Source organism: Pygoscelis adeliae, unplaced genomic scaffold, assembly GCF_000699105.1.
Source record: "Pygoscelis adeliae isolate BGI_AS28 unplaced genomic scaffold, ASM69910v1 Scaffold10, whole genome shotgun sequence".
In the NCBI taxonomy this organism is placed as follows: Eukaryota; Metazoa; Chordata; class Aves; order Sphenisciformes; family Spheniscidae; genus Pygoscelis; species Pygoscelis adeliae.
Genome location: NW_008824053.1, coordinates 4,765,214 through 4,790,402, shown reverse-complemented (window position 1 = coordinate 4,790,402; position 25,189 = coordinate 4,765,214). Strand labels below are relative to the sequence as shown.

At 39.9% G+C, this 25,189-nt stretch overlaps 1 protein-coding gene across 2 annotated transcripts in view; it reads right to left on the bottom strand.

Moving 5' to 3' along the window:
* The window catches only part of TGFBR3 (transforming growth factor, beta receptor III), a 107,003-nt gene that overhangs the window by 2,832 nt on the left and 78,982 nt on the right, over positions 1 to 25,189 (bottom strand). Inside the window, exons 6-15 of one of the 2 annotated variants that reach the window (XM_009333784.1) lie at positions 24,270 to 24,417; positions 19,240 to 19,429; positions 17,673 to 17,998; positions 16,625 to 16,774; positions 14,715 to 14,846; positions 14,289 to 14,456; positions 11,290 to 11,589; positions 10,359 to 10,479; positions 6,275 to 6,310; positions 4,097 to 4,204 (exon numbers count right to left, since the gene is read on the bottom strand). In XM_009333784.1, the coding sequence (XP_009332059.1) occupies positions 4,097 to 4,204; positions 6,275 to 6,310; positions 10,359 to 10,479; positions 11,290 to 11,589; positions 14,289 to 14,456; positions 14,715 to 14,846; positions 16,625 to 16,774; positions 17,673 to 17,998; positions 19,240 to 19,429; positions 24,270 to 24,417 (1,679 nt within the window). The remainder of the gene's footprint in view (positions 1 to 4,096; positions 4,205 to 6,274; positions 6,311 to 10,358; positions 10,480 to 11,289; positions 11,590 to 14,288; positions 14,457 to 14,714; positions 14,847 to 16,624; positions 16,775 to 17,672; positions 17,999 to 19,239; positions 19,430 to 24,269; positions 24,418 to 25,189) is intronic. The other variant, XM_009333785.1, reaches the window with a different exon arrangement.

The window sequence follows — 25,189 nt, the reverse complement described above, 5'->3', positions numbered from 1 at the left end:
GGGGCCCCCGGCCCCCGCGCCCTCCCCCCGCCTCTCCTTGCAGCTCCGCTGTCACCCATTTTGCAAACCACACGATTGCACACAGCTTTGCGTCAGCCGCGGCATGTCCATACAATCTGTATGCGTTTAACCAGAAATTCATTTAGAAGCTAAACGCATGTTTTTCTTTATGGCAAAGTGGCAAACGCAGTGCCGGAGTCCCCGCGCGAGCCCAACAGCTCGCTCTGCTCCTCCCGGCTCCTCTGGAAAGCATCTTAGGAGGCACCTTCCCCACGGTTTGGGATGGGAGCCCCCTTCCCTCCGCTGTAATTCCATTGCCTCTGCAGCACCTCATTCCTAGAGCACAATCAGCAGCTCTGATATACCACGATCACTTGTTGAACAATAACAAATTCTCAATGTCCTCAAGGAAAAAAAAAATCCAAATCACAGTGACGTTATGAACACAGTCTAGCAGCTACATTTGGACCGGCTGATTTTTCCTGCATTTTATTTCCTCAACACCTAGCTAATCTGTAGCGAAGTATTTTTAAAGAATATTCATGAAAAGGATGTAAAGAAATGTAAATTCTCACTGAAGAGGCATTCCCCATCTGTCTTTTTCATGTAAACAGCTTCATGTATCTCATGTTACTGAATCAGAACTGCTCCCAATGGACATGTCTCATCTATTGACAGTAAACAAGCTTTTACCCATCTGAATGCGACAACATGCACTTTATTATTCACACTTAGGAAAGCTGCCAGTTGTACTCCCTGTCCAGGAAGTCTGAATGTTTGCTTTTCTATCTCCGTTTGCCAAATATAATTGGTTGCTATGTCAGTTTATTTTAAATCAGATCCCATAAAAAGGGGAGAAGTGGGGGAGGAGGGACGCTTTTAACTTCTCAGATTTTGGAACATTTTATCCTGTTAACTTGCAACACTGCCTGGAGAAGAAGGAAAGCACGCTTTCTAAGAGCGTGAAGCAACCGATACTCTCTGTAACACAGCATTCACTTTGCTTGGTTCATTCACTTTGCTGGGTTCGGCAGCCTCATCAACTAATCAGACTTGTGCATGTCCCTTCCTAAACATAGTCAATTATCCCTATTAAGGCAGATATTACATTGGCAGATATTTACATGGTTAAATTTTGAAGGGTTTCTGCATCCATGTACGCCACAAAATTTTTGCTTCTTCGTAAAACTCCCAGGTAAATTGGGTTAATTGTGGCAAATCTCTGCTACTTTCCCTTTGTTCTTGGGTCCTCTCCGGGCAGAACCAACACTGCTGTGGAAAGCTTTCAGCCACCCTTCACGTCCTTTAACTGACTGGAAAAAGGATAAAAAGTGCGGAGTCCTTTTGCAGAAAAGTTGGGTAAAATTCCTCCTCCGTTGCCATAATCCTAGCTTCCCCCGTCTCTTCCTCTACTACCTGCGTATCCTAGGACATCTGCACTCCATGTTGAATTGTTTCGGAGAATCCAGAGTATTTTAAAGCACAATTTCGATGCGTTGGGAGAAATCCCTGATTTTTTCATTACTAAAATCAGCAAAAGTCCTACATGAAAAAAAACCCAACACAACAATCCTTGTTCAACATTTGGAGATGAAATCCTGCTTATTTTGTAGGTCTTTTCTGCTATCAATTGTTTGAGGTTTTAATATTAACTGCCTATCAAGATGAACAAAAGAGCTCATTCACGTAAAGTTTTCTCCATGCTAGAATGAGTCTTGCCAGTAGAGACATACTGATAAAACTATACTGGCAAACCTTACTACTACTGGCAAAAAGGTGGCCTTTTGCTGTATTGCGTAAAGCACTAAGCAACAAAAATACCTTACTTCACACATCCCAAGTTGCCATTCTTCACCAGCAGTAGCTTTTGTCCATGCTCTGAGTGTCACCAAAACACAGTTTGAGAAAGAACTATCTTCCAACCTTTGGTCTAAACCATGCATTAGAAACCCAGTGCTACTTGCCACAAAAGATGAGATTTCAGAACACAATTCAGCAACGCGTGAATTCTCTAATGGCAAAAGACAGCCGCTCTGTAGATGAAATTTAGGTTATCTTTTTTTTCCCCTCCTTATTTTAATAAAAGTCTGCAGCCAGCTCTAAAACGTTCCCACTGCAGCTGGATTATCTTCTCTGCCACAGCAGTCGTCCTCTCGGAGGCTGCCCCTGCCAGAGCCTTCACTGTACTCTGCTGCAAGCTGTCCTTTGTAGATACAAGATAATATGCACAGAAAAATTATGTGCACAGGAACATAGGTTCACTTTCACAATCCTTGGAAAATCTGAACCAGGTAACTTCCTAGATATTTTTTATCATTTCTGTGATTCTCTGATCTGATGAGTTACAACATCCTCTTCCTTTCTTTTCTTCTCATTTATTACTTTTTGTCTGGCCTTTTTCTCCACTTATTTTCATCTCTCAAACACAGAGCCAGAGCAGCTGCCCTCTCCGCTACTTGTACATGGTCACCGTGACTGATGCACTTTGTTAATATAATTCTTTTAATGGGATTGGTCCAAGTCCTATTGTTGCTGAAGGATTTATCATGTTGGCTTCCCAGTGTTCCTTTACTGCTGACACACGTGTGTCTATAGATGGTTCTGTATACAAACAGAGATTGAACTTCCACAAATGCAGGACCAACGATATTAATTTAACAATTGTTTTAATTTTTTGTTAATAAAGGCTACCTCTTTGGAAATTACCTTCTTAACCTACACATTTACTCATTGAAACTGCACTTACTTTTCTTCCACAATGTTTCAGTAGTATATGAGGCAGAATTATACTATTTATACATATTATCACAGCCTTTAAATTTTCCACATTTGCCTCAATTCCAAACAAGCTTCATACACAGCTGATACATTGAGAAGTATTAAACTGCTTATACAAAGTTGTTGTACTGCCAACTGGAAAAAAACCCACAGTTTTTTTTTCCAAATTAACATAAGCTCCTGGGTCATAATATTTACAGAAGCTCTGACCCGACAGGGCCGGATTCTCACTCCTAAATAGCTTCCATGAGGTTTTAGATGCCGAAAAAAACCTGCAGTGGGCTACGGGAGAATTCCAGTGCTGCAGAGCTGCACAGGTTTGGAGTAGTTGACCTCACATTCTCCCCACCTCCCAGAGATCTTGGCAGGGTCTTGCGAGGTCAAAAGTGGAAGTAGCTGGGAGTCCAGCACGCTGTAGGGATCCTGAGATACCCCGTAATCCACAAGCAGCCGAGGTCAGATGCTGCAAACCAAGGCCCCGTCAGTGTCCAGTCTTCGTCTGTACCACCTTGCAGACTGCATGCAACAGAAAGCTCCCAAAACTCCCTCTTCTTCCAATACAGTGTTGTATTTCTGCTAGCTTAGTTTAGTATGGAAAAAAATTCTGAGGAGATACTGAAAAATTATCTATGCATAAAGGCTGCACCAGTTCAGGCACATTCCTGGTTATTTGGTTGGACACAATTAAGTGAGATTACACACGACTTCTACCAACAGTGGAAGAATGGAGGAATAAATAATTGGGGCAAAAATTCTACGTAATCAAGGCCCAAGAAACATTTTCAAGTCTAGTTATATTCAGAATATGTCTATGTAAATAAAGCATTCTCTTAGCCATTTGGCCCACTCCTCGTACTGATCACATCACATTCCCAGTCACATCAGCCTAATTTAGTAACTGCAAAAAATTTTTAAAAAAGGAGTGCGGGAACCAAAAGGGATCCATTAACTGACATGTTAACTAAATTTGAAATACAGAGATGCTGCTAACGATAACGCACGAGCCAGGAACATTCATGTCCCAGATGAATTTTCAAGATTTGCGTTTAAAATTATTTTAGCAAATTTTAAATCATGTTCATAATGCACAACACCTCCCTTTAGGGAAGGGCGGGTATCAATCTGCTGATACGCACCAACAGGCTCATGGGAGGAGTTGCTGGAAAACACCCTAGTAAGAACAGAGAGCAAGAAAAAGAGTCCGGGATAGCCATTGCTGGCCCCCCTCCCCTTTCCTCCCACCTTGCAAGAGTTCAGACCCCACCGCAGTTCCTGCAGCATGATCTGCGGCGAGGTCTGTAAGAGCCCTCAAACTTACCTGTGCGAGAGTAGATAAACCAGAGTGCTCCTGTTAGCAGGGCTCCAATTACAAATGCCGCAAAGGCAATGCCCACGACAGTCAGCGTGTCCAGACCGTAGAACACAGCTACAAAGGTAAACACACATAATGAGGACTTTTGATTTTCAGTGGCAAATACGGTTTTACACAAATTCACCCTTACGCTTTCATGGAAAAGTTTTTAAAAAAAGTCATAGTTATTTAAGCACCATTTTAAGGAACAGACTAGCAGATTTGCATCAAGGAAATAAAAGTGATGCTTTCAGGGACTGGCTTCAGTCCAACCAACTGTTCCACATCACACAGCAAAACCCCAGCTCAGCACACCCAAATCTGGAAAACGTTGCAAAAATTAAGCATTTTCAGTTGGCTGTTAATAACTTGCTTTCAATTAATATCCATTTATCTTAAAAATGTGTTTTAAAAAGGCTGAGATTTTTGGCAAAAGTCATTTAAATGCCTTAACATTCAAGCAAACTTTCCCCTGCATCTCCTGCAAGTTCAGTCTGAAATCTAGGTGGAGAACGGAACTGCTGTTAAGAGGGAAGAGATGCCAGCAAAAAGTCAGCGAAAACATAAATAGAAACAATTGTTTTTCACATTTGGCAATGCTTTCAATAACTGAAATTAATTCCAGAACACAAAAATAGAACCACACACATATGCAAATCACTTTCTAGGGGAGAGGCCCTTTTGCAGTACCGTTTCAAGGGTAACAGCATCTGGTTCCTGGATGTATTGCCCCCCAGTGTTAACCATCCAAACAGAGAAACTTGTGGCTTTTGTGTTTTTCTTTTTGGTGATTAGAAATACTTCAAAAAATAATAATCACTCTTTTAGCAATCATTTGGGGAAATTTCTTCTTACAAAATTGATTTCTGGTTTCAGTATTTTTAATGTCTCCCAGTGCACAAAATGACTTAGGCCAGTGAGCAACGTTTTACTGACTAAGCTGGCCAGGAAATGAGCTGACTGGATCTTCTCAGTGGTATCCTTCAGTGGAATTTCAGTTCTCCAACCAACACCCTCACTTTACACATTCCTGCAGCCAGCAGGCGTCCCTATGGACATCCCCCAGCCCAACAGCTCCTGAGATCCTCGGGGCCATTCCCCCTTTCCCCTTTTGACAAATGTCTTCTCCAGCAGTTCCGGCTGGCAAGGGCCTTCAGGACCCATTTCTGGGTGCCTGCGACCAAGTTTGCACATGCAACAACTGACAGATAGTGGCTTAGAAGGTTTTTCTCCCATTTCTTCTGTGAGACTGTTTCTGATTCCTTTGGCCACATCTGGTCATTTTAAATGCAAACAGAAAAGACTCTCCTAAACTCAACCGTTTTTTCTACAAGGCAGCAGACAGTGTCCTCTCCTCTTAGGAGAAAACTTAGTGGAGAGGAGAAAGTCACATGGAGGCTGAAGTGGCAGGACCATAATTTCTCCTTCCCCTTGCTAATTTGAGCAAATTTAGTCCCAAAGACATAGGGACAGGAGCAGAGGAAAAAACCTTTGCACTTCCTCTTCTAATCTCCCCTTTTCTCCATTCATTCTTGTTTTTGGCTACAAATCATCTTCACCTTCCTGTTTATTATTGTCTTCTAGTGCTGCTTCTCTCATTTTCTTCCCTTCCTGGGTCAGTAATTGACCCTGGTTAATTCACTACGCCAAGACAACAGAAAAAAACAAAGAAATTAATCCGTATCAAGTCAATGATCTCATCTACAGCATGACCTATAGGTGCTGCTGCCAGAGTAACTGGGGATGTGGCCAGCTGCAGTGCAGGGTAGGCGTGAGGCTTGGAGTAGGACACAGGAGCTCCGTAAGACGGCATTGCTGCTGAAACCCTGGTTGGGAAAGCAGTGGCCTCAGCAGAGAAGGGGGAAATAACACACACACATCAGCAAATGAACTCGCTAAGGCTGAGACCCTCAATGGTGTTTTCCCAAATTTGATTTTCACGTACACAAAAGGTCGCAGCCCTTCTCTCTAAACACTGATGGGAATCTCTCCATCAGCAATACAGTCAGAATTCTGTGCTGTGCCAGAATTTAACACACACACACACACACACTCAGAAAGCTTGAAGATAATTTTCTTCATTGATCTAATACTTTCTAGACAAAAGTTTAAGGCTTAAAAGAGATTGGTTTAAGAGTTACTTACGTGGCTGTCTCACGTTTGGCTTTGGAAGGGAAGGATCTAATTTAAAAAAAACAAAAACAAACCCACAAAACATTAATCAGACAGAGTTCCACATACAGCCTACGAACTATGCAAGCAACCTTCAGGATCTGATCTGACAGAAAGACATTAATTGTAATTTTTACAAACCAGGAATTTAAGGAAAACCAGCCCGAATTCAATAATCTTGCTCAGCTCAGAAAAATTCGAGTCGTATACTGATCATTCCTCGGGGGAACATATCTACAGTATAGTTCATGCATCATATATTTTGCTGGCAAGTACACTGCAACCTTTCCCACCCAGATGTCATCAGGTCTGACCTGCAGTAACTCTGGTTATCCCTATGTGGGGCTCTTAAAGAGCACAGATTGCAAAGGCTATTTTAAGGTGATTACATTCATCTGACTACTCACTAACCACAAACATGAGATACCAGCATGCTAAATCACAAAAAAAAAAAAAAAATTAAAAAAAAAAATCAAACACCGGCTATCACTTCTAAAGAAAAGACAGTATTATGGCATGATACACACTGCTTTGTCCAAATTGCATGAATATGTGTTGATTCACACATTTTCCTGAGTCCTACTTGGTATTCTGTCTTGGAAGTTGAGTGATTTTTTTGGTTTTGTTTTGTTTTTTAATTATATATAGGAAATACAAGATCATAGCTATTATATCAAAGCTATTATTCTTGGCAAGAATATCAAATATCATCATCATTATCAGCATGTAACAGAAAGAGACAAGTAAACATATGTTAAAAAAATGAAGAATTTTCCCTTCTTTTACTTAACTAGCTTCTCTTATCTTTCTCCAAGAATGCCACCTCAAGCAGAAGAGTCAGAGATTCTGGCTTCAGACCCAAGGACCTGTTTGGTTAGCTGCAGTTTCCTTCTGGATTGCCCAGTAACCTAGGGATCTCATTTAAATTCTGGCCTATCTGAGTGTGTTCAGTGCAACAGCTGTAAAAGGATTTGGTAAGACAGTGTCCCAATACTTGTTTTTGTATATTTAGCAACTAAAAAAAAGTTTAATTGCTATGTAAACATAGCGGCTCACAAATACTGAAAATGAATATATTTATTTATTTAAAGTATTCTTAAACCAAGACTATGCTTCTAACTTCTAAAACCCAAATGGCAGCAGCAAACTGCCAGCAATATCCTATAAGATCATCAGGCTCTGAGACACACGCGCCTACAATATCCAAAAAAGCGACTTATTCTTAAACTGCATTCCTGTCACTTGTTCTAACACGTGAGCGTCTCTTCCAGATCACTCTTGGCAGGACGACAGGGAACAGGTGGAACAGTAGTAGGAAACAGGTGAGAACGCAGAGGGGGGTGTGCGTGCATGCACAAATAAGCTGGAAAGTTGTGAAGCGCACATAACAGCAAAAGCATAACTGAATATGAGATTTGCGAGGAGGGCTGGACTGAAACCAAGGAGCATTGAGCAGCACAAACATGGGTAAGGGCGCTATCAGATTGTCCAAACACTCCACTAGCATGTCCCAAGTGCCAAGAAAACGCTTTCTGAGCTGAGGGGAGAATGAATTTTCCATGCTCATTCTGTCACTGGTCTCTCTACAGAGAATATGAGGTCCGCTAATTAATGATAGGCTATGCGGCCCATTATCAATTCTCCCCAGTGACCCAGTCCTTACGTGTATTTTACTGTGGGTTGCTCAGAGCAACACAGAAGTAGTGGGAATGTTTAGGTCCAGGAAAAGCATCTAATTTAAAACACTGTCAGCCAGCCTTTAGAAACCATCATGATTTTCTATACCTTTGTAGGATAGAGGCGCTTGTTAACTGCTCACTTGACCCCCTTTCTATGACCTGTCTTCTTTTGCTGTAGAAATAATAATCTAAAGTTTCCACACTTAGCAAGAATCTGAACAATGACAGTGGTAGATTATTTCAACAGAAGAACACATGTTTCCTAGCATTTAAATGGCTATCCATATGCCTTTCATTGAAAGGGGTGGGGGGGGAATGTGTGTGTGAAATGCCAGAATGCAAAGGAAAAGAACATGACATGAAGTGAGGTTTTAAGACACTTCCATTGGGATCTACTGCAATAACGTAAGCAACAGAGCTTGTAAATCACTAACAAAACTAGGAAGGGAGGAAGAGTTACTTTCATTTAGATATACAGTTGTGATTTCTATTATGGTCAGTGATGGTCATAAGCTTATGTCTGACGAAAAAAAGATGACACCTTTGCAATGACCAGTTTGTTCTGGTCATTTGAAACGCCAAGCACGCAACTTTACATTTGGCTTGGAGAGCGGATCCAATGGCAGTAACTCACGTAATATGGTTTACAACAATGGAAGCTGGCCTGTTCACATGAAAGAAAATGAAGAACACCACCTCTGAGATGTAAATTCTCCTGTTCAGTAATGTGATATAATTTCTTCTCCCAATCTTAGGTTCACGTATTGGCCAACAATGGCATTTGGCTTTTAAAAAGGGTTGCTTGATTCACTGCAGAAGAACTGCATACCAAGAAAGCTTTGTTGTTAATGTGCCACTTTGTATTATGACTGAAAGCTGTGATATGCTGGGGAGATTTCCACCAAACATCCCACAATTAGACTAAATCACCCACAATGCAACAAAACACTCTATCACGCTGTTGTCTTGTAAGTAATCTTTATAAATTTAGCTCATCTTTGCACACTAAGACCTTGTGCCTCTGACAAAGACAACATTCTGAGTAGAGCCCGAGACGGGAGCTGCGCACAATGCTCCACACATCGGAAGGGCAAGAGAGCTCAGAGTACGAGTCTGTTTATTGAAAGCTGAACTTCAGTTGCAGGATTTACTTATTCCCAACAGAAAAACCACTGAAAAAAAAAGAAAGCTCTGCAAAAAGAAAAAGCGCAGAATCAGGCCCAAAGCACAGTTTTAATTTTACCACATTGACAGCTCAAATACGTGCCTTTAGTTCATAGTGGATTTGATCTGTATTAACAGATTTGTAAAAAAACCTAAACATAAGCTGACTTGCAGAGTTAAACAGAAACAGTTGTTGCTTATGTCCCTTAGCAATGCTGTATGGTACTTTAAATTGTTTGCAGCTAAAAAGCTTGCACTGTACAATGGAGGTTAAAGGACTTCTGATCCCCATCCTTTGACACCCCCCAAAAAGCATTCCAAAAGTCAAACAGCCTTTGGACACAACTGGAAGATTTTGATGTGCACGTGAAGCCACTGAAGCTTCTGATTAAACTGCCGTGCTGATACAAAAAGAAAAGATAACGCACGTGTATTTTCTTCTATGAATGCTTCAAAACATGACTGATGCTGTTGTCAGAGGGATTAACTAAGAAAAACTTTCAAATTAAATGAAACTGTGGAAACAGTTCTTATTTCCCATCACTCACAGGGCATATTCTTAAGCTAGCGTATATTCTCATAATGTTCTTCACCCTTTTCACCTCCTTCATCCAGCTACTAGCCACACTCGTGGTTTTTTCCATAAAGATTACATAATCAAACAAGCCCCACCAAAGTGGAGCTAAAATACCTTTGTGCGTCTCATCTTTTGGTCTTAATAGTTTAACAGTCTAAGAAGCCTCTCTCTGGTGGCCACCATTTTGCTTTACCAACTTCTGAGGCTTTAGCGTCCTCAATACTTTGTAATTCCATTGTTGTTGTTCCTAAATATATGTTTACAAGCACAATAAAGAAACGATACAGCAGGGAGCAGAGCACTGCCTTTGTTCTCTGGGCAACAAGAAGTTGCTGGAAGCACTACTGCTATATTCATACTTATGAAACACATATTGTTGTGTAGTACAGTATTTGTTTCTCAAACCCTGGCAAAACAACATGTCTGGAGATCAATAAAGACGGTTAAAAAACGGCAATGAACTGCCACGATGATTGCTGCCAGGGAAATGTCTAAACAAATAATATCTTACAAACACAGGATCACCACAAGATTATACAATGCCACATACTTGGAGTACTCCCTCATTTCAAGCGGCTGTATGTTACACAATATAATGTATATAGCTTTATTAAACAGTTTAAGCTCATTTTCATACCTTCTGGTTTTCCTTCATGTGTTATTACAACAAGGGGCTTGGTGAAGGTTTTCTTGTTGTGCATCATGGCCAAGATCATATCCACATTGAGAGAGGTGCAAGCTTCATCAGGAGGAACGCACTGTGGGTGGAAAAAACAGTGTGTGAGGTCAGAGAGTCACCTGTCCGCCAAGACAGCTGTTCCAGCTGCACAGTTGCCTCATTATCCGTGTTATCCTGTATTATTTACCAAAAAAAGAGGAGAACCTCCAAACAACCCCCGTGTAGTGTACTGGCAAAGGTAATTCTTAGCTGTGCTCCAGGACGTAAGCTTTGCCTTCATTAAGGATCCTCTAACCTTTATGAGAGTGTTACTACTGAACTTAAACGGTAGTAATTATTTTTAGTACATATGTTTTTTAAAAATCTGGTAGCCAAAACTGTAGCCACCAACACATGTGTTGATCAACAATGACAAATCATTTTTAAAAACTACATTTTAAGGGGGATGTGCATAAACCCCAAAGCAAAAATAAATTCCAAATCCTTAGAACACATTCTTTAACAACTAATTTACAGCCATTTCCATTAGTTATAAAGCAAAATTTGGCAATTCTCTTTTGAAACAATCAGATTGCAACATTACCTGATATTATGCATGTCTTTGGAAATTAAAGCTAACGTTGTTTGTGCTTTGGATATGGATGCGATACGGATAACAAAGATAACTCTGAACCACATAACCACTAATGGAGTTTAAACAGAAACTGTAAATTATGCAGCCAAAATGCATGGCATCACAACTCTTACCTATTAAAATCTTGAGCCTAGAGATATCATGTTCATGACATCAATTCCATAGAAAACCGTTTATTCACTTCAAAGTTCAGATAAAAACCAAAAATCTTATTCTCACCTACATCAGAAGTTTAGACTTTAAGAATTTACTGACCTTTGGCAGTCCTTGAGTATCTTTGTCTTTATTTGTACACAAAGTCAACTCGCAGTGCAGAAAGAGCAGCGAGATGTTGAACATTGGTTTAAACACAAAGCTAAATCTTTTTTTGTCCTTCTGTGCATGTGGTATCGGGAAGTTCACCTTCTCAATGCTGTAGAATTTAACAGATTCATCTTTAGGACAAATGTTTTCTATAATGGTGTAGTCAGACATTCTATCTGGATTTGAAAACGGGGAAACAAAGCATGTTTGAATGGCAAAGCCCAAGGATCTGTCAGCTTTAGTCACAGACACCTGCATTAAAAAGAAAGAGATGGTAAGATCTCAGAAATGACATTTTTAGTTCACATTTCATTAACATTTTCAACAATTTTTAAGCAGTTTTCCAGTGCCACTTCTAATCTGAACTATTTTGAATGCTAAATGTTAAGGGTAGACTGTCAAACCGAGAGACAGAAAATCTGTGGTTTCAAAACTAGCAGCTGTTTAATAGCATAACCGTGCATAAATACAGCAATCCCTTATCCTTCCGAAAGCAGATGAAAAAACCAGTCCAGATCAGACACGTAATTAATGACTGCAGCTGCCACCTGAGATGGCGCTGCTTCCCTCAGACACACAGACTGTAACGGAGCGGTCCGGAAGTCAATTACTAATTCCACGTCTTTGTATCTGTTTGAAACTTTAATGAAAAAGGGGAAAAAAAAAAAAAAAAAAAGCAAAAAACACAACAGGGCTGATGGAGCCATAAATCAGGTGCGACAGATGAGCTGGCTTGGCATTCTTGTACTGGGGGCGGGGGGGCAGGGGAGCCTCCTAAAAAGCCATAATTTCTTGTGAAATGATCCTTTTAGTTTATTGTAAGTCTGAAATTCATATTCTTTTATGAAAAATAATTAAGACTGCAAACTTCCAGGGCACTGATGTTGTTCAGCTGGACTGGAATGCAGACAACAAATGCTACACAATAATTAGGAAAAAAATTTAAATGGAATTTGTAACAAATGAAGCATGTTGCTCTTAATAAACAACAGAAGTGTTGTGCCTAACCATTAACACTGCCCGATGAACACGGTTCCACAAGAAATAATTTCATTCTTAGAAGAAACGTGCCTTAAATGTGTACTTAATCCGTATGTGCTGCATGTATATTTAAGGAAGAGCCTGCCAAATTCTCCTGTGGTCTATACAGAAATGTTTGGATGCTACGAGTTGTGCAGCGAATAAAGGCATTTCTCATTTTTTGCCTCCCTTATGTCAGCAGCAATCAAATTAGAGATGAAGGGATGTGCTGAAGCATCTAAGCAAGAAAGACCATCTTCTAAAAAGAAGAGAAATGAAGACTGATGAATGAAAGTCAAGCCACAGGTACTGATAGGTAAACAAGCTGATGGTGTAAACTAGTTAAAAAAGAGATTATGGCAAGGAGGACAGGCATACTACAGTATCATGAAACACCATCAGGTAAATAAAAGGATAAATGATATCAAGGAAACAAGAGAACTACAGAAGGAAGGTGAGACCAAAATATGGTAAGAAAATGACAGTAGAGGACAAAGTAAAAAATGCCAAAAGATTCAAATACAAAAAACATTTTCAGCAGAGAAGGAAGAGAGATATGTAGTTCTTACAGATTATGACCTAAGCAATTTATTGACCAAAAAACCAAAATATATTTCTTAATGACAAAAGCAAGACAGAAACAAAAATGAAAAAAAAAAAGCGTCAGCTAAAAATGGAGTCACAGAAGTTCAAAACTGATACAGATTTTCCACTGTGCAAGAAGGAGAAACAGAAAAAAAAGGCTTCTGCCAGGACAGGTGATGAAGAAATCAGAACATCTGTCTGAATAAACAGCTCCAGAACCAGACAAATCCAGAGGGCTCGGAGCCAGGGGGATTCATCCCAGATCGCTGAAGGAAGCAGCCGGTTTTATCCAAATGAAAAAATAATGTCTTTTATAAACATATTCTTAACCAAGCGTGACATACTTTCTTTTTGCTTCAACTGCCTTAAGTACTTTTCACTGGGTAGAGAACGAGGAAGAGACACAACACACTGGAACAATGAAAACTGCACCAATGTCAAACGGGCCACTACGCTTATCATGTGCAACGCGGGCTCCCAAAGAGGAACTAACTTGGGCAAGAGAAACATGGCACGGCACTGCTTCAGTCAATATACTCATTTTCCCGGTCTTATAAGCCCATAGCTCACCACTCCTTGATTTACTCATATATAAACTGGTGATACTACTTCATTGCCAGTGTTGTATTTATTAATGCCTACTGTTATTTGAAAAATGCAAAATTCTGTTCACATGACTATCTTTAGAAATTCTGACTGTATTGGTTTGACATTCCCCAGATTTCATAAGCAACTTAGCAACACATGGAAATATTACCAGGTCCAAAACGCACCTGAAGTCAAGGGTACCTGGCTGTTGACTTTGCTGTTCTTATTTATCTAAAGCTGTTAGATTTCTTGTATGATAGCATTCAAAAGGATTGTAACTGGTGTTTGTAAGTGCATCGGAGAGAGATCAGAGTCTGTATTAACTTTGTAACCTGAGAACGCTAGCATATGGAAGACAGACACTTGCAGCCATTTTTTGCATGCCTACATCTTTCAGATGAGGCTCAGCCATATTACCCAATAAAATGAACTCTGAAGTCTTCATCGGGAAATGCCAGTTCAGAGCAGGAGCTCAGAGACCACCTTTAAGTTCTGCATAGAAAAGCAGATTGCGCAAGAATGACCAATTTACCTTGTAGGTAAATTCATCCATTTTGCAGGAATCCTTTGGTTTTGACCCAAAACATTGTCCTGCTTCTTACCGCACGGTTTCTGTTCTCTGCAGCCACCGAAGTACCTACCTGTCTGCCTAAAGCAAATGCGCAATGAGACCTTTCAACTGACAAGAACAGATTTGGCTCAGATGCACGGCCTTGCAAAATGTTTCCGTTAGTTGAAAGCCTTTTTCAGTTTGTTACCTCTACATATATTGGCCCATTCTCAGCAACAGAGAAGAGTCCTTGGGAGGGAGCAAGGAACAGATCTGTTTTGTACAGCTCCATGTTGAAGGTCACATTGGTGATGTGTGGTTCAGGAGGCCAGAACATGCCTCTGTCATCCTCTGGCTGGTGCAGCGTGCAATTAAACTGAAATGAAAAAACCAACACAAATACATCCTGAGTCAGGAGCGGTAGTTGGATAAGGACAAATTTGGAGTGTAGAATACAGGCCCACCCACGTTCCGTCTACTTAGTGCAAATCTTCAACAGGGTCACAAGAAATACAAGTGAGAAGAAATGTGTTAAAAGACAAATTAATTGCTATACAATTAATGTAATTTATGTGAAGTGCCTATTACAATAGGCATTTCTCTACTGTCAGGTGCAAATCCGAGAGTAACATACCGCTATTTCACGCCAGCTTGAGAAAGCAACATCTCCCTCATCAGCATCCCCTGGAAATCCATTATCACCTGATTCCATGTCGTCATCATCAAAGCCGCTGCTTTCAGCTGGTGATGACAGCTGGATGACGATCTGCACAAAAGGTATTGCAAACGCATTAGGTGATAACTGAGCACTCTCTCTTCATGGTTATTATTTTCTTCTCTCTTCAGAACAATGCAAAGGCCAAAAGAAGTGCACCAGCTAAGCAGACGGTGAAAGCACGTCTTAAACAGCCTTGTGCTGAGCAGGTAAGATGTGTAGGTTATATTTAGAGAACGCCCCTTAGTTTGTTTCCAGAATTCAGAGCCAGCAAAGACACTTAGTCTGGGTGCCGGTGTCTGAATGAGCACCCCAGCATTTCCATTCTATTTCTGGTATTTCTATAATCAACACTGAAAAAAGAAATGGCTTTCTAAAGTGATTTTTTGCAACTTACAGTTTTCCTTAATGCAGTCACGGAAAATCACTGAAAGTGTTAGGGTCCTTACAGGATTTTCTCTTCTGTCATTTGCATTTTTTTTTTCAGAGATGTATGCCCAAAAACATGATGTCCCTTTCTTAATTTTTCCCTTTGTTTTTCTCCGACATTCTACTGAATTCCCCCTCCTTTTTTATTTCCTCCTTTGCACACCTCTCCATTTCTTCACCTGAAAATTCCTGGTTTTGTTTTCCAGTGTTCTGCACTCTGCTTCTGTATGCCCTGCGGCTCCTCAGCTAGTGCCCTCCCTTGCAGGACTTCCTCTTTGTTTTCTTGGACACAGAGCAACTGCTGTTGCATAGTGACATATACACTCTTTGAGACTCCACTGCATGGTGTTTATTTTTTAGGAGGAATGCTCCCAAACTCTGAAAGATACCATGCATGATTCTAAGTTTAAGTGAGTAGCCGAGGCTATTAAAAGACACGATGGAGAAAGGAGAGAAGAGGAGGCAAATACCCATTTTAGTTTGGACCATAATAGAATATAGGGACAATGACAGTATTTAGCTCCAGACACATGCTATTCCGTAGTTTGGAGATGTTTATATCCACAGTCTTGGTTTGGGACTGTTTCTAAAGTTAGGTGCTACAGACTTGCCAGTATAGAACGGTTTTAACCAGGCAAGGTCAGATCAGATTGCCTTAGCTGTGTTTGGCTTGGACCACAGGCTTTCCATCATTTGCCAAGGTTACTTCTATGTACTGGAAAGCTCAGCAAGAGAAACGTGTCATTACTTTCCAAACCAGATTAGCTGCACTGTACTCAAGCTCATAAGCTGAGCCAGTCTCCTCCTTAGCATCATCACTCACATACAAGTATTCAGAGTCCCTTCATCACGTACATCAACTGATAGCAAATATTAATCCAAATTATAAGAGAGAAGCATGCACAGATAATGTCTTTTCCTCACATTTTGAAAGCCTTTTTCACACACAATTTTGGAAGAAAAAATTTCACTTAAAATAATTCAGCATATGAATTAAATGGTGTTGCTTTGCGCAATCACAAAACTTCATTCCTATCCCTCCTTACAGCTACGTAGTACTGCTTATGTATGGGTACATCAAAGCTGCAGAGGGAAAGCTGGTGCAACTTCCCTGAGACCGGTACAGATGGTCCCCAAAGGGCAGCCATGCAGTTTTGTAAAAGTATTTAACTCCAACTCCTCCTCTTTCCTTTAGGATACTATATGACCACAGGAGCACACTGAATGTGCAGCCTTCATACCTCCTTGAATACAGGGACTGTAGCTGCAACTAGGTTTGAGCTAGACAGGAAAAGATCACGATGCCTCCTTTTTGCTAAGACTAAAGTTAATTACAATGGCTTCCTTGTACCGCTACGATGTGCCGTGCAGAAGGCAGCTCCTCTTTGTAAAATACTCACAGAATTAAAATAAACAATCTTGTTCAAGATATATGCTGTCCGAGTCCCGCATTTGTTCAGCAAAGACTCCAAAATGAAATGGGTACCATTCATCCTGGCTTTGCAAGAGTGATCCAGCAGCGAGAGTTCTGTCCTTGCGTAGCTGCTAGCCTGAAACAAAGGCACTTTGTAAGTGGCTGAAACACAATTGTGTTAGGCTCTTGCTTCAAGTGCAGCGCAGAATACCGTTCATGACTGCTGATAGGAGGAAGTGAAGTTCATTGTACTGACACCCAGGGAAGGTCACTCTCAAAATGCTGTTATACATGACACACAGGGAATAAATGTAACATGGAACAAAGAAAACAACAGGTTCATTATTAATCTGCTGATTAATAATGCTGACTCTGTTTGGTTTGAAATGAGCTAAAAATGCTGTCTGTATCAGGCTCTTTTCCACAATGCAAACGGACACAAGCAACCTGTCAGCTGGTAGATGGTAAAGACGTATCTATTCAGGTCTCACACAGCTATCGAAAGCAGCTTCTTTGTATTTTGGAGATTAAAAACTCAGACTGATGTCTGAGTACAGTAATCTTTTGACAGAACCAACCCTGCAAAGCTTTAATCAGAAATCCCTCTACAAACTACCAGATTGTTGGGAAGAGGAAACATGACCCTGAGTTATGGCAAAGAATACCTACAGTAGTTTCCTCACCAAACTATTTTTTGGAGGGTTGGGTGATAATGGCTGTAGATCTTAGAATGTTTATTTTTTCAGTCAAAATACAAATAGGAGAAATTTCTTCCCCAAAAGGGTTGTCAAGCACTGGAACAGGCTGCCCAGGGAAGTGGTTGAGTCGCCATCCCTGGAGATATTTAAAAGACATGTAGATGTGGTGCTTAGGGACATACACGGTTTAGTGATGGACTTGGCAGCGTTAGGTTAACAGTTGGACTCAGTGATCTTAAAGGTCTTTTCCAACCTAAACGATTCTATGGTTCTATGAAATAAAATGGTCTGCCCAAAAAAGCCTGCCCAAATTTGAGAATAAGAGATCACACCAACCTGCAGAGAGTCTTTTTCTACAGCTACTGTCATGACTTTGTCATCACACTTTATTGACAGGGCTACATGAGCACTGCCCTGAAGCTCTTCTGGTTCTTTATGTTTCGAGAGGGAATGCTCAAAGTCACGATTTATTAATGTATCCACTGAACCCCTGGACGGGAAGATTCCTTCTCCCACTGTGTCATGTCTTCCTCTGTTAATGTGAAAAGGAAAAGTCAGGCCATCACTTAATGCAGGATTCTTTGGGGCAGGCAGTGGGTTGGCACCCAGCAATTCTGTCAGCTCCGGAGGAAGGGAATGGTCTTCTTCATCATTCATCTCTTCTGAAAAGAAAAAAAGAAGGGAAAAAAAAAAAAGAGAACATTAGGTTATTCAATATTTTTTCTAAAAGTATTCAGAACTAATCATTTTCATACCAAAAAAAAAAAAAAAATCCAGAAAGGAAGCTCTTTAAGGACATCCAAAGCAGCATCTTTGCACTTTTCAGGTAACTAGCCACAATTCCTCCACTAAGGGTTTAGTTGTTACTGAGGCATCTAATCTTGGTATATTTAGTCCCTGCTAGAAATCTCACTAAGAGTTGAAAATAAGCTTTAAGGAGTGGGCCTATTTTATGCAAAAGGCAACCACAGAGGTAAAAGAAACATCACATTCAACAAGTCCACTATTTTAGTGCTGCTGAAATAGCCCAAGTGCAAATCATCGGGTGAAATCCTTCCATTACCTGCCCCATCACAAATTCAGTCACTCCACTGTTGTGGAACTACTTATATAATCAGAGTGAAGTTAAACGAGAGTTAACTTTACACTGAGTAAATGAGAACACTATCTATCTCTTGGCTTATACACGCAACTGCTCAGGACAGAAATCTCAACATTTGGCCCAAGCAGGTAATTATCTGTAACCCATGAGAGTGCAACTGATAAAATTTATGTGAACATAAGCTTTATCAAAACAGCTAAACAACATTTTCAGTGGTTGAAATTCAGAATTAGTGAAAAAGCAGATGCCACTCCACTAGCTTCAATGGACCCAGATATCTTTACATCAGCAATGACTTCAGCCAAATAACTAAATTTTTTTTAATGGCTGTATTTATTCTGTTCACTCAGACTTTCCTGGTAAGCCAGTTTTGTCTCTAAACAATTTAAATGTTCATTTAGTTGTCTCAAGGAAACACTATGCTCATACTTTTGGAAAAAAAAAATAAAAATCAAAGCTGCACTTTTTAACCAACAAGATATCCAGTTGCTGGTCCATTCCAGTGAACACTGAGCATGGTCAGCTGTAACGGCTTGTGAGTTGAATAAACTATAACCATGTAATTCCACCAACATATCAGGAAATAACACAATTTGCCTGGACTTTTCTAATCAAAAAGCCACAGATTTTTTTTTTTAACCAGCATTCATAGATATTACCAGCATTCTTGGTGATGAGCAGTGAAAGAGCAACCCCCAACAACGAAGCTTCAAAACTGAGAAAGCACCGTTCAAATCATCATATTCCTGGAAATACAAGATATATTTTTTCTATATGCTAAAAGTCCCTCTTCAAGCTTACCTGTATCTTCAAGTTGCAGATGAAATCTGTTAGCAACAGGGGCTTTTGTGTAGGAAGTAACTGGACTATAGTTATGCTCATAAGCCCACTTAATCAAGCTCTCATGCGATGAGGGAATATCAGGTATTACTGATTTACTCATAGTCATGGATCGTTCTGTTTCCTTTCCAAAACCAATACTATTTGATGTCTGCAAACAAAGAAAAACTTGGTTCATGATTTACCATTTAAAACTTGGTTCATGATTTACCATTTAAAACTTGGTTCATGATTTACCATTTAAGGATACTTAAAATGGAATAGTGACACTGATTGAACATGCTTTTTACTCTATTTTACTCTGTTAAGTAACAGCAAACTGAGAACACCTGGGAAATAAACCAAACACTGCCACCTTAGGCACAGAACTGCTGCACACATGGAGAAAAGCCCCCCCTTCCTCCCAGCCTCTGCCTGGAGTACAATAAATCAAGGTGGTCAGAAACTGTTAATCCCTAAACGAGACAAAGACGTATTTTCAGCCATTTGTATAATGCTGTGTTTTCTTCAAAACTGAATTGAAATGACTTCGAAGATGAGGTGAACTCAAGATGACAACTGATTTGTCAAACGCCCCCTTCATTTCTTTGATTAGAGCATTACTTCAGCTACGTATGGGAAAACCTTTGTTCAAATGAGCATTACTGAAAAAGGCAAAACACAGCACGCTCACGAAGTAGAGCTGATACCAGCTAATGCTTTAAAGTCAGCTGGCACCGAGGACAGTCCGTGCCTCTCTGAATGAGCTTCATGCTAGAAATGTTGTGTGCCTCCTGCCAAATGTTGAGTATGTTAAACAGGACTGAATTAAATGCTTAATAGAGCGATAAGTGAGAGCATGCGCGTTTATGCAAGGCCAAACTACTTAAAAGACAACATATACTTTCTGCACATAAATAAAATCTAAAATTTAATTAACAATGTAAGTTTTTAGACAAATACATTGATACAGCAAACTCATAAATACACTTGCTGACCTCTTAGTTTTATTATTAAATAATGACAAATAATGGCTCGTCAAAGTTGGCCAAGGAATACAGTTGAGTCACACAGTTAGCTTTCGCTTTACTGTAAACGTTTTGCAAAATTTCAAATTTTCTTGTCCAAATGGCCAAGTCAAAGGAATATAACAAGCACCTCTAGCTGTTAGAGGGGCAGTTAGAAAATATTCACTCGTATTACACTTTAACTTGCTTTTACTTGCTTGGCATCTTAAACTTAAACATGTATTCACACAAAGCTAAATACATATATATTTATTTTTACAGTCACAACATTACTATTATCACTATACCAATCACATCAATGACTACAGAAGAAGCTGAACATGCTCACAGCAGGAAAGGCACGACGACCCACTTTTCAACGACTCCTGCAATGCGACTGAATTGCACTTTCTATATGCAGATGATACCATTGAATGCTCTACAACACGCACTTTCATTTCCATGCCTGATTACCTTCTCCGCCATACAGGCTGCATTTTTTTTTTTTTTTTTAAATCCCCACTGGTTCCCCTCAACGTGAACAAATCTTAATTCTCTCTCGCTCTAAACGTCAAAAGATTGACTGCACTGATCTCTTTTGCCCAGATCGCTTTCAGGTGGTGGTCATATGGTCCTGCTACCCAGCGTCACAGAGCTCGGTTGCACTTCTGTACCTGACCTCAGAAATGGAGCTTTTGAACCAAGAAGTGACTAAAGCTCAGAGCGTCCTGATGGAATGGCATAGTTTACCTGTAGCTCCCTCCCTCATTTCTTCCTAATGACCCAGTTCTGCACCCTTTAAACCACTCACAGCTTCACAGTTGAAGTTAAAGGGAATTTTAGTTGCAGAGTGTCTGGTTTGAGGATACTGTTACCAGTACAGTCATCAACAACTAGCAAAGGCCACTGAAGATAAGAAACAAAAAGGAAGCAATAAGTATCCTAATTTTAGTGCCTTATTACTGTTTTGGATCAAATAATCTTTTATTCTTCAACAGATACAAATCTGGCCATGATTTATCACACATATTCATATAACCACACAGCTTTGACTGGTTGGAATTATTACGCTACCCCAACTTTGCTGGATCTCTCCCTCTGCTTCCCTTTTCTTTTTTTGTCACGAGGAGACAGCTGAACAAATATTTTCTCAGAATTTTACTGTCCTAGCTGGCACCTGACCATTTCCAGGGCTTGTTTATACCTCTCCACTCCACGCTGAGCCTGCAAATGTTCAGTCCTGCATTGCCTCAGTGAAATAAAACCGAGCACAATGGCTTGCAGGAATAGACACACTTGACTTGCCTGCCCTGCCAACACCTTCACACGCAGTGTATGCAACCAGGCAGAGTCACCTACTAACCTACTCGGAATAGAGAGAGACCATTTCAGAAACCGGTGAGCAGTTGTTCTCACGTAAAGAACAGTCCCTCCAAGCTTTTGAAACCTTCACAGGTTTGTTCTACGCATTTCACCTCTCTCGCTCTTTGCCCCTCAACACGCTTGTTTCCTTTGAGATAAATGGAAGCTAATAGAACTTATCAAACCTTTCTGCAATTTCACGTCTTTGTCTACTGTGCAACCTACAGGTTTGTAAAAGGACACCGAATCCAAAGGAAACAATGTGAGCGGACGAAAGTCCACAAGCACAAAAACACACAAGCACTGCACGGGGGCTGACGTACGGACAGACTGCAAACAGGAGCTAAACACAGCCTGGGAGGAAAGCACTGCATGTGTACGATGTGCAATTACTTTACCTAAACTATTCCCATTTTACTTGGGTTTTGTGCCTATCCTCTTTCAGAGTTTCAAGAAACACAGCAAGCTGGGAGATGAGCTAGATGACCTAAAACGTCTTCTCATTTTTTGTCTATGAACTTAGACCTTAATAACTCACAGTCCTGGGTCTGAGGCAGCTTAGCACTAACCTTTCCCTCTTGGTTTGCCAATCCCCTCAAGACAATTCTGATTCGTACCGAGGGCAAGAAGTTAGGAAAATTGAAGCGCATGGAACTGATTCAACTAATAAAAAGAACATTGTGAAACATTACCTAATTGTTTAGTAATGTTTTTATGCATTGTCTAAATTTGGGATTGGAAAGGCCTTCAGCTTAATAGATATGAACAGATCCTAAATACCGGATGTACAGGCTTTTTAATGACATGGGGGTGTTCAGTTCCCTCCCACACCCCCCTCTAAATAAAGGGGAACAAACACACATTCAGAAAATGAAGCATCTATATAAATGAAGCAGTACAGCAAACAGTTACTCACAAATCCTAACATAAATACACAAAGTCTTTTATATACTGACATTTCCATATATGTTATTACTTTCTCTTTTTGTTAATCTAAATAAAACGTTACCTTCTGCCACTCATTACAGAAATGATTTTCACTTATACTTTTTACTTATACTTTCAATAATTAATAAAGAAGAACTTTAAAATAATAGCAGCCTTGCTTTTCTATACTCAAGTGCAGCACTTTAGACATTTTAAAATCCTCTAGAATTCCTCTCCCTGAAAATTCATCATCCATAAAGAGGATGGATATGAATATGGTATGAATATGGATATGAAATATGGTACTTTGGCTATCTCCAAGCATGAAGTGAACTAAAGCACAATTCTCTATCCTGTGAAAGTAGACCCATACAGGCCTAAATATACAATGGTGAACTTCATGTAATAACTCAGAATGAAACTTTCGAGTCAAGCATTGTTTTTTGCCCTTCTGCTTACAATCCTGGGCAACTAACCTTAACCTTTCTCTTTAAGGGCTGATTATTTAGGACCTACAGAGGGACCAGAACATCCTTTCCTGTCCATAAGATAAAGATGCGTCAGGAATCAAAAGGGAATTTCATCATCCACCCTAGATAATTTTTCCATTCAATTTTCCGAGCAACACCGTAATTTATTTCCTTTTAAATCCCTCACTCTCCAAATCTAGCATGAAATCCTGCTTACCAATCTGTCGCCTTAGAAGATTTAGATCAAGCAGCCTTTGGATCCTGTCAGAATTGCCCTCGGACACGTTAAAAGGAGAAAGCTACTAAGCAAAGTGAAATTCTTATAAATACAGATAGCTGGAGTTTGAAAATATATCCAAGTTACTGCAAAACTGTTAATCAGGAGGCCGCTGGGTGGTCCTGAGCAAACATTCAGCTCAACTGTACAATGCACTCCTAACTGATCACTTAAGACAGAAATAGGCCACACATAGGCTGCAAGATCAGTCCAATTTTATTTATTTATTTATTTCAGATTAAGGGAAAACACATTTTCTTAGTAAAAATGGTGTTGAGCCACAAAGCCTGTACCAAAAATCATTCTGAATCAGAACCTCCAATTATGCGTAAGTATAAGCAGAATGAATGAAGTTTATTCAGAATATGAATTCAGAAGTTTACCTTTAGGGATCCTGGTTTTCATTTTTTAAAAACTTATTATTTGCGGTCGCAGAGAGGTGAAGTCAATTTGACCAAACCCTTGCTGGCGACAGAAGCACTGGCAGGGAAGAGGGCTAGGGACTACTACAACCACAAGTGGAAGGAGTAAAAAAGTTTCCACCTCTAAAAGGACGTGGGCGTGTGCTGCGTATCTAGGATTATCCATTCTGCACTCACAGTCATCCTTCCAGCTTCTGAGATGAACCCGTAGATCCACTCGCCAAAGTCACAGCAAAAAGGTAGATGAACACCCAACTCGGTGTTTAGGGTACTTCAACAGAAGTCGAAAAGACATAGACCCTAAATCCTTGCACTAACCACCTGGCTTCTGTGATGTGCGGGTCAGTTTAATATTAAGAGTAAAGGAGAAAAAACCCATATAGTTTCTATATTTACTCCTTGAAATGCAGTAATAATTTTAAAAAAAAGAGCAGCTAAGAAAGAAAACATTCAGAATTCAATATGGTCTAGCACTATATCACCTTTAAATGGATTCTATACCGTTGCAGTATGGTATCTCTCAAAAAATAAAGGTGCCTTAACTTACAATCACTTCCAGCTTTCCCTGGACATCATGTGACTTGATAACCCAATTGACAGACTTTTTGCACTTGAGAATAAGTACGACGTCTCTGACAAGCCTGGCGCCTGGTTGAGATGGTTTAATGTCAACGATTATATCCACCTGGAAAGCACTGTATGTGGAAAATAGAGAGAAAGTTAGACCAGAATGCCAGAAATTTTCAGCTATCAACCTTCTTCCAATCCATCATGTTTCCACTGTCTGGCCAGCTGATTAAAATGCTGGAGATTATCCCAGGCAACACAACATGTGCAAAACAGATTGTTATTCCACATATGCTTAAATGATTTTGCATAACAATAGAAACAAATACTTTTTAGACAAATAATATTTTTGTCTCTTGTTTACAAGAAGCGTGCTACTCATTTCAGCTATTATTTAGAGCAGGTTAGTTATAAGACTAGGAGTTTGCTTTATAAAGTAAATATTGTTTTCTTATTTCACTGTGACAGTGCCTAAATATAGCCATTTCAGTTTCCTCTGGCTGTAACTGTATTAAAGCTCAAAATAATACCTTAAAAGAAGCAAAAGACAAATTAAGCAGGTTAACACCAAAAAAATGCACAAATACTATATTGGGGAGTGTCTCTGCCTAGGCAGTTAAATTGTGGAAATTACTTCGCTTAGGATCTTGCGTGTGTTGAGGAATTAAGCCGTTGTATTCAGTTTCCAATGCTTCTGGATATATACTTACTTTAAAAAGAAAAGAAAACAGATGTCCAGCCTACTGCTTGCTGGAAAATAGATGAACGCTATCCAGATTTTCAAGACCTCAGTAAAATAAGTAGAGCAAATGGGCTTGTACCCATCAATAACATCTCGTCGTGCAAAATATTAATTCAACAGAAAAACCTTTATTTCCAGATCATCTTATGGGGCCATAT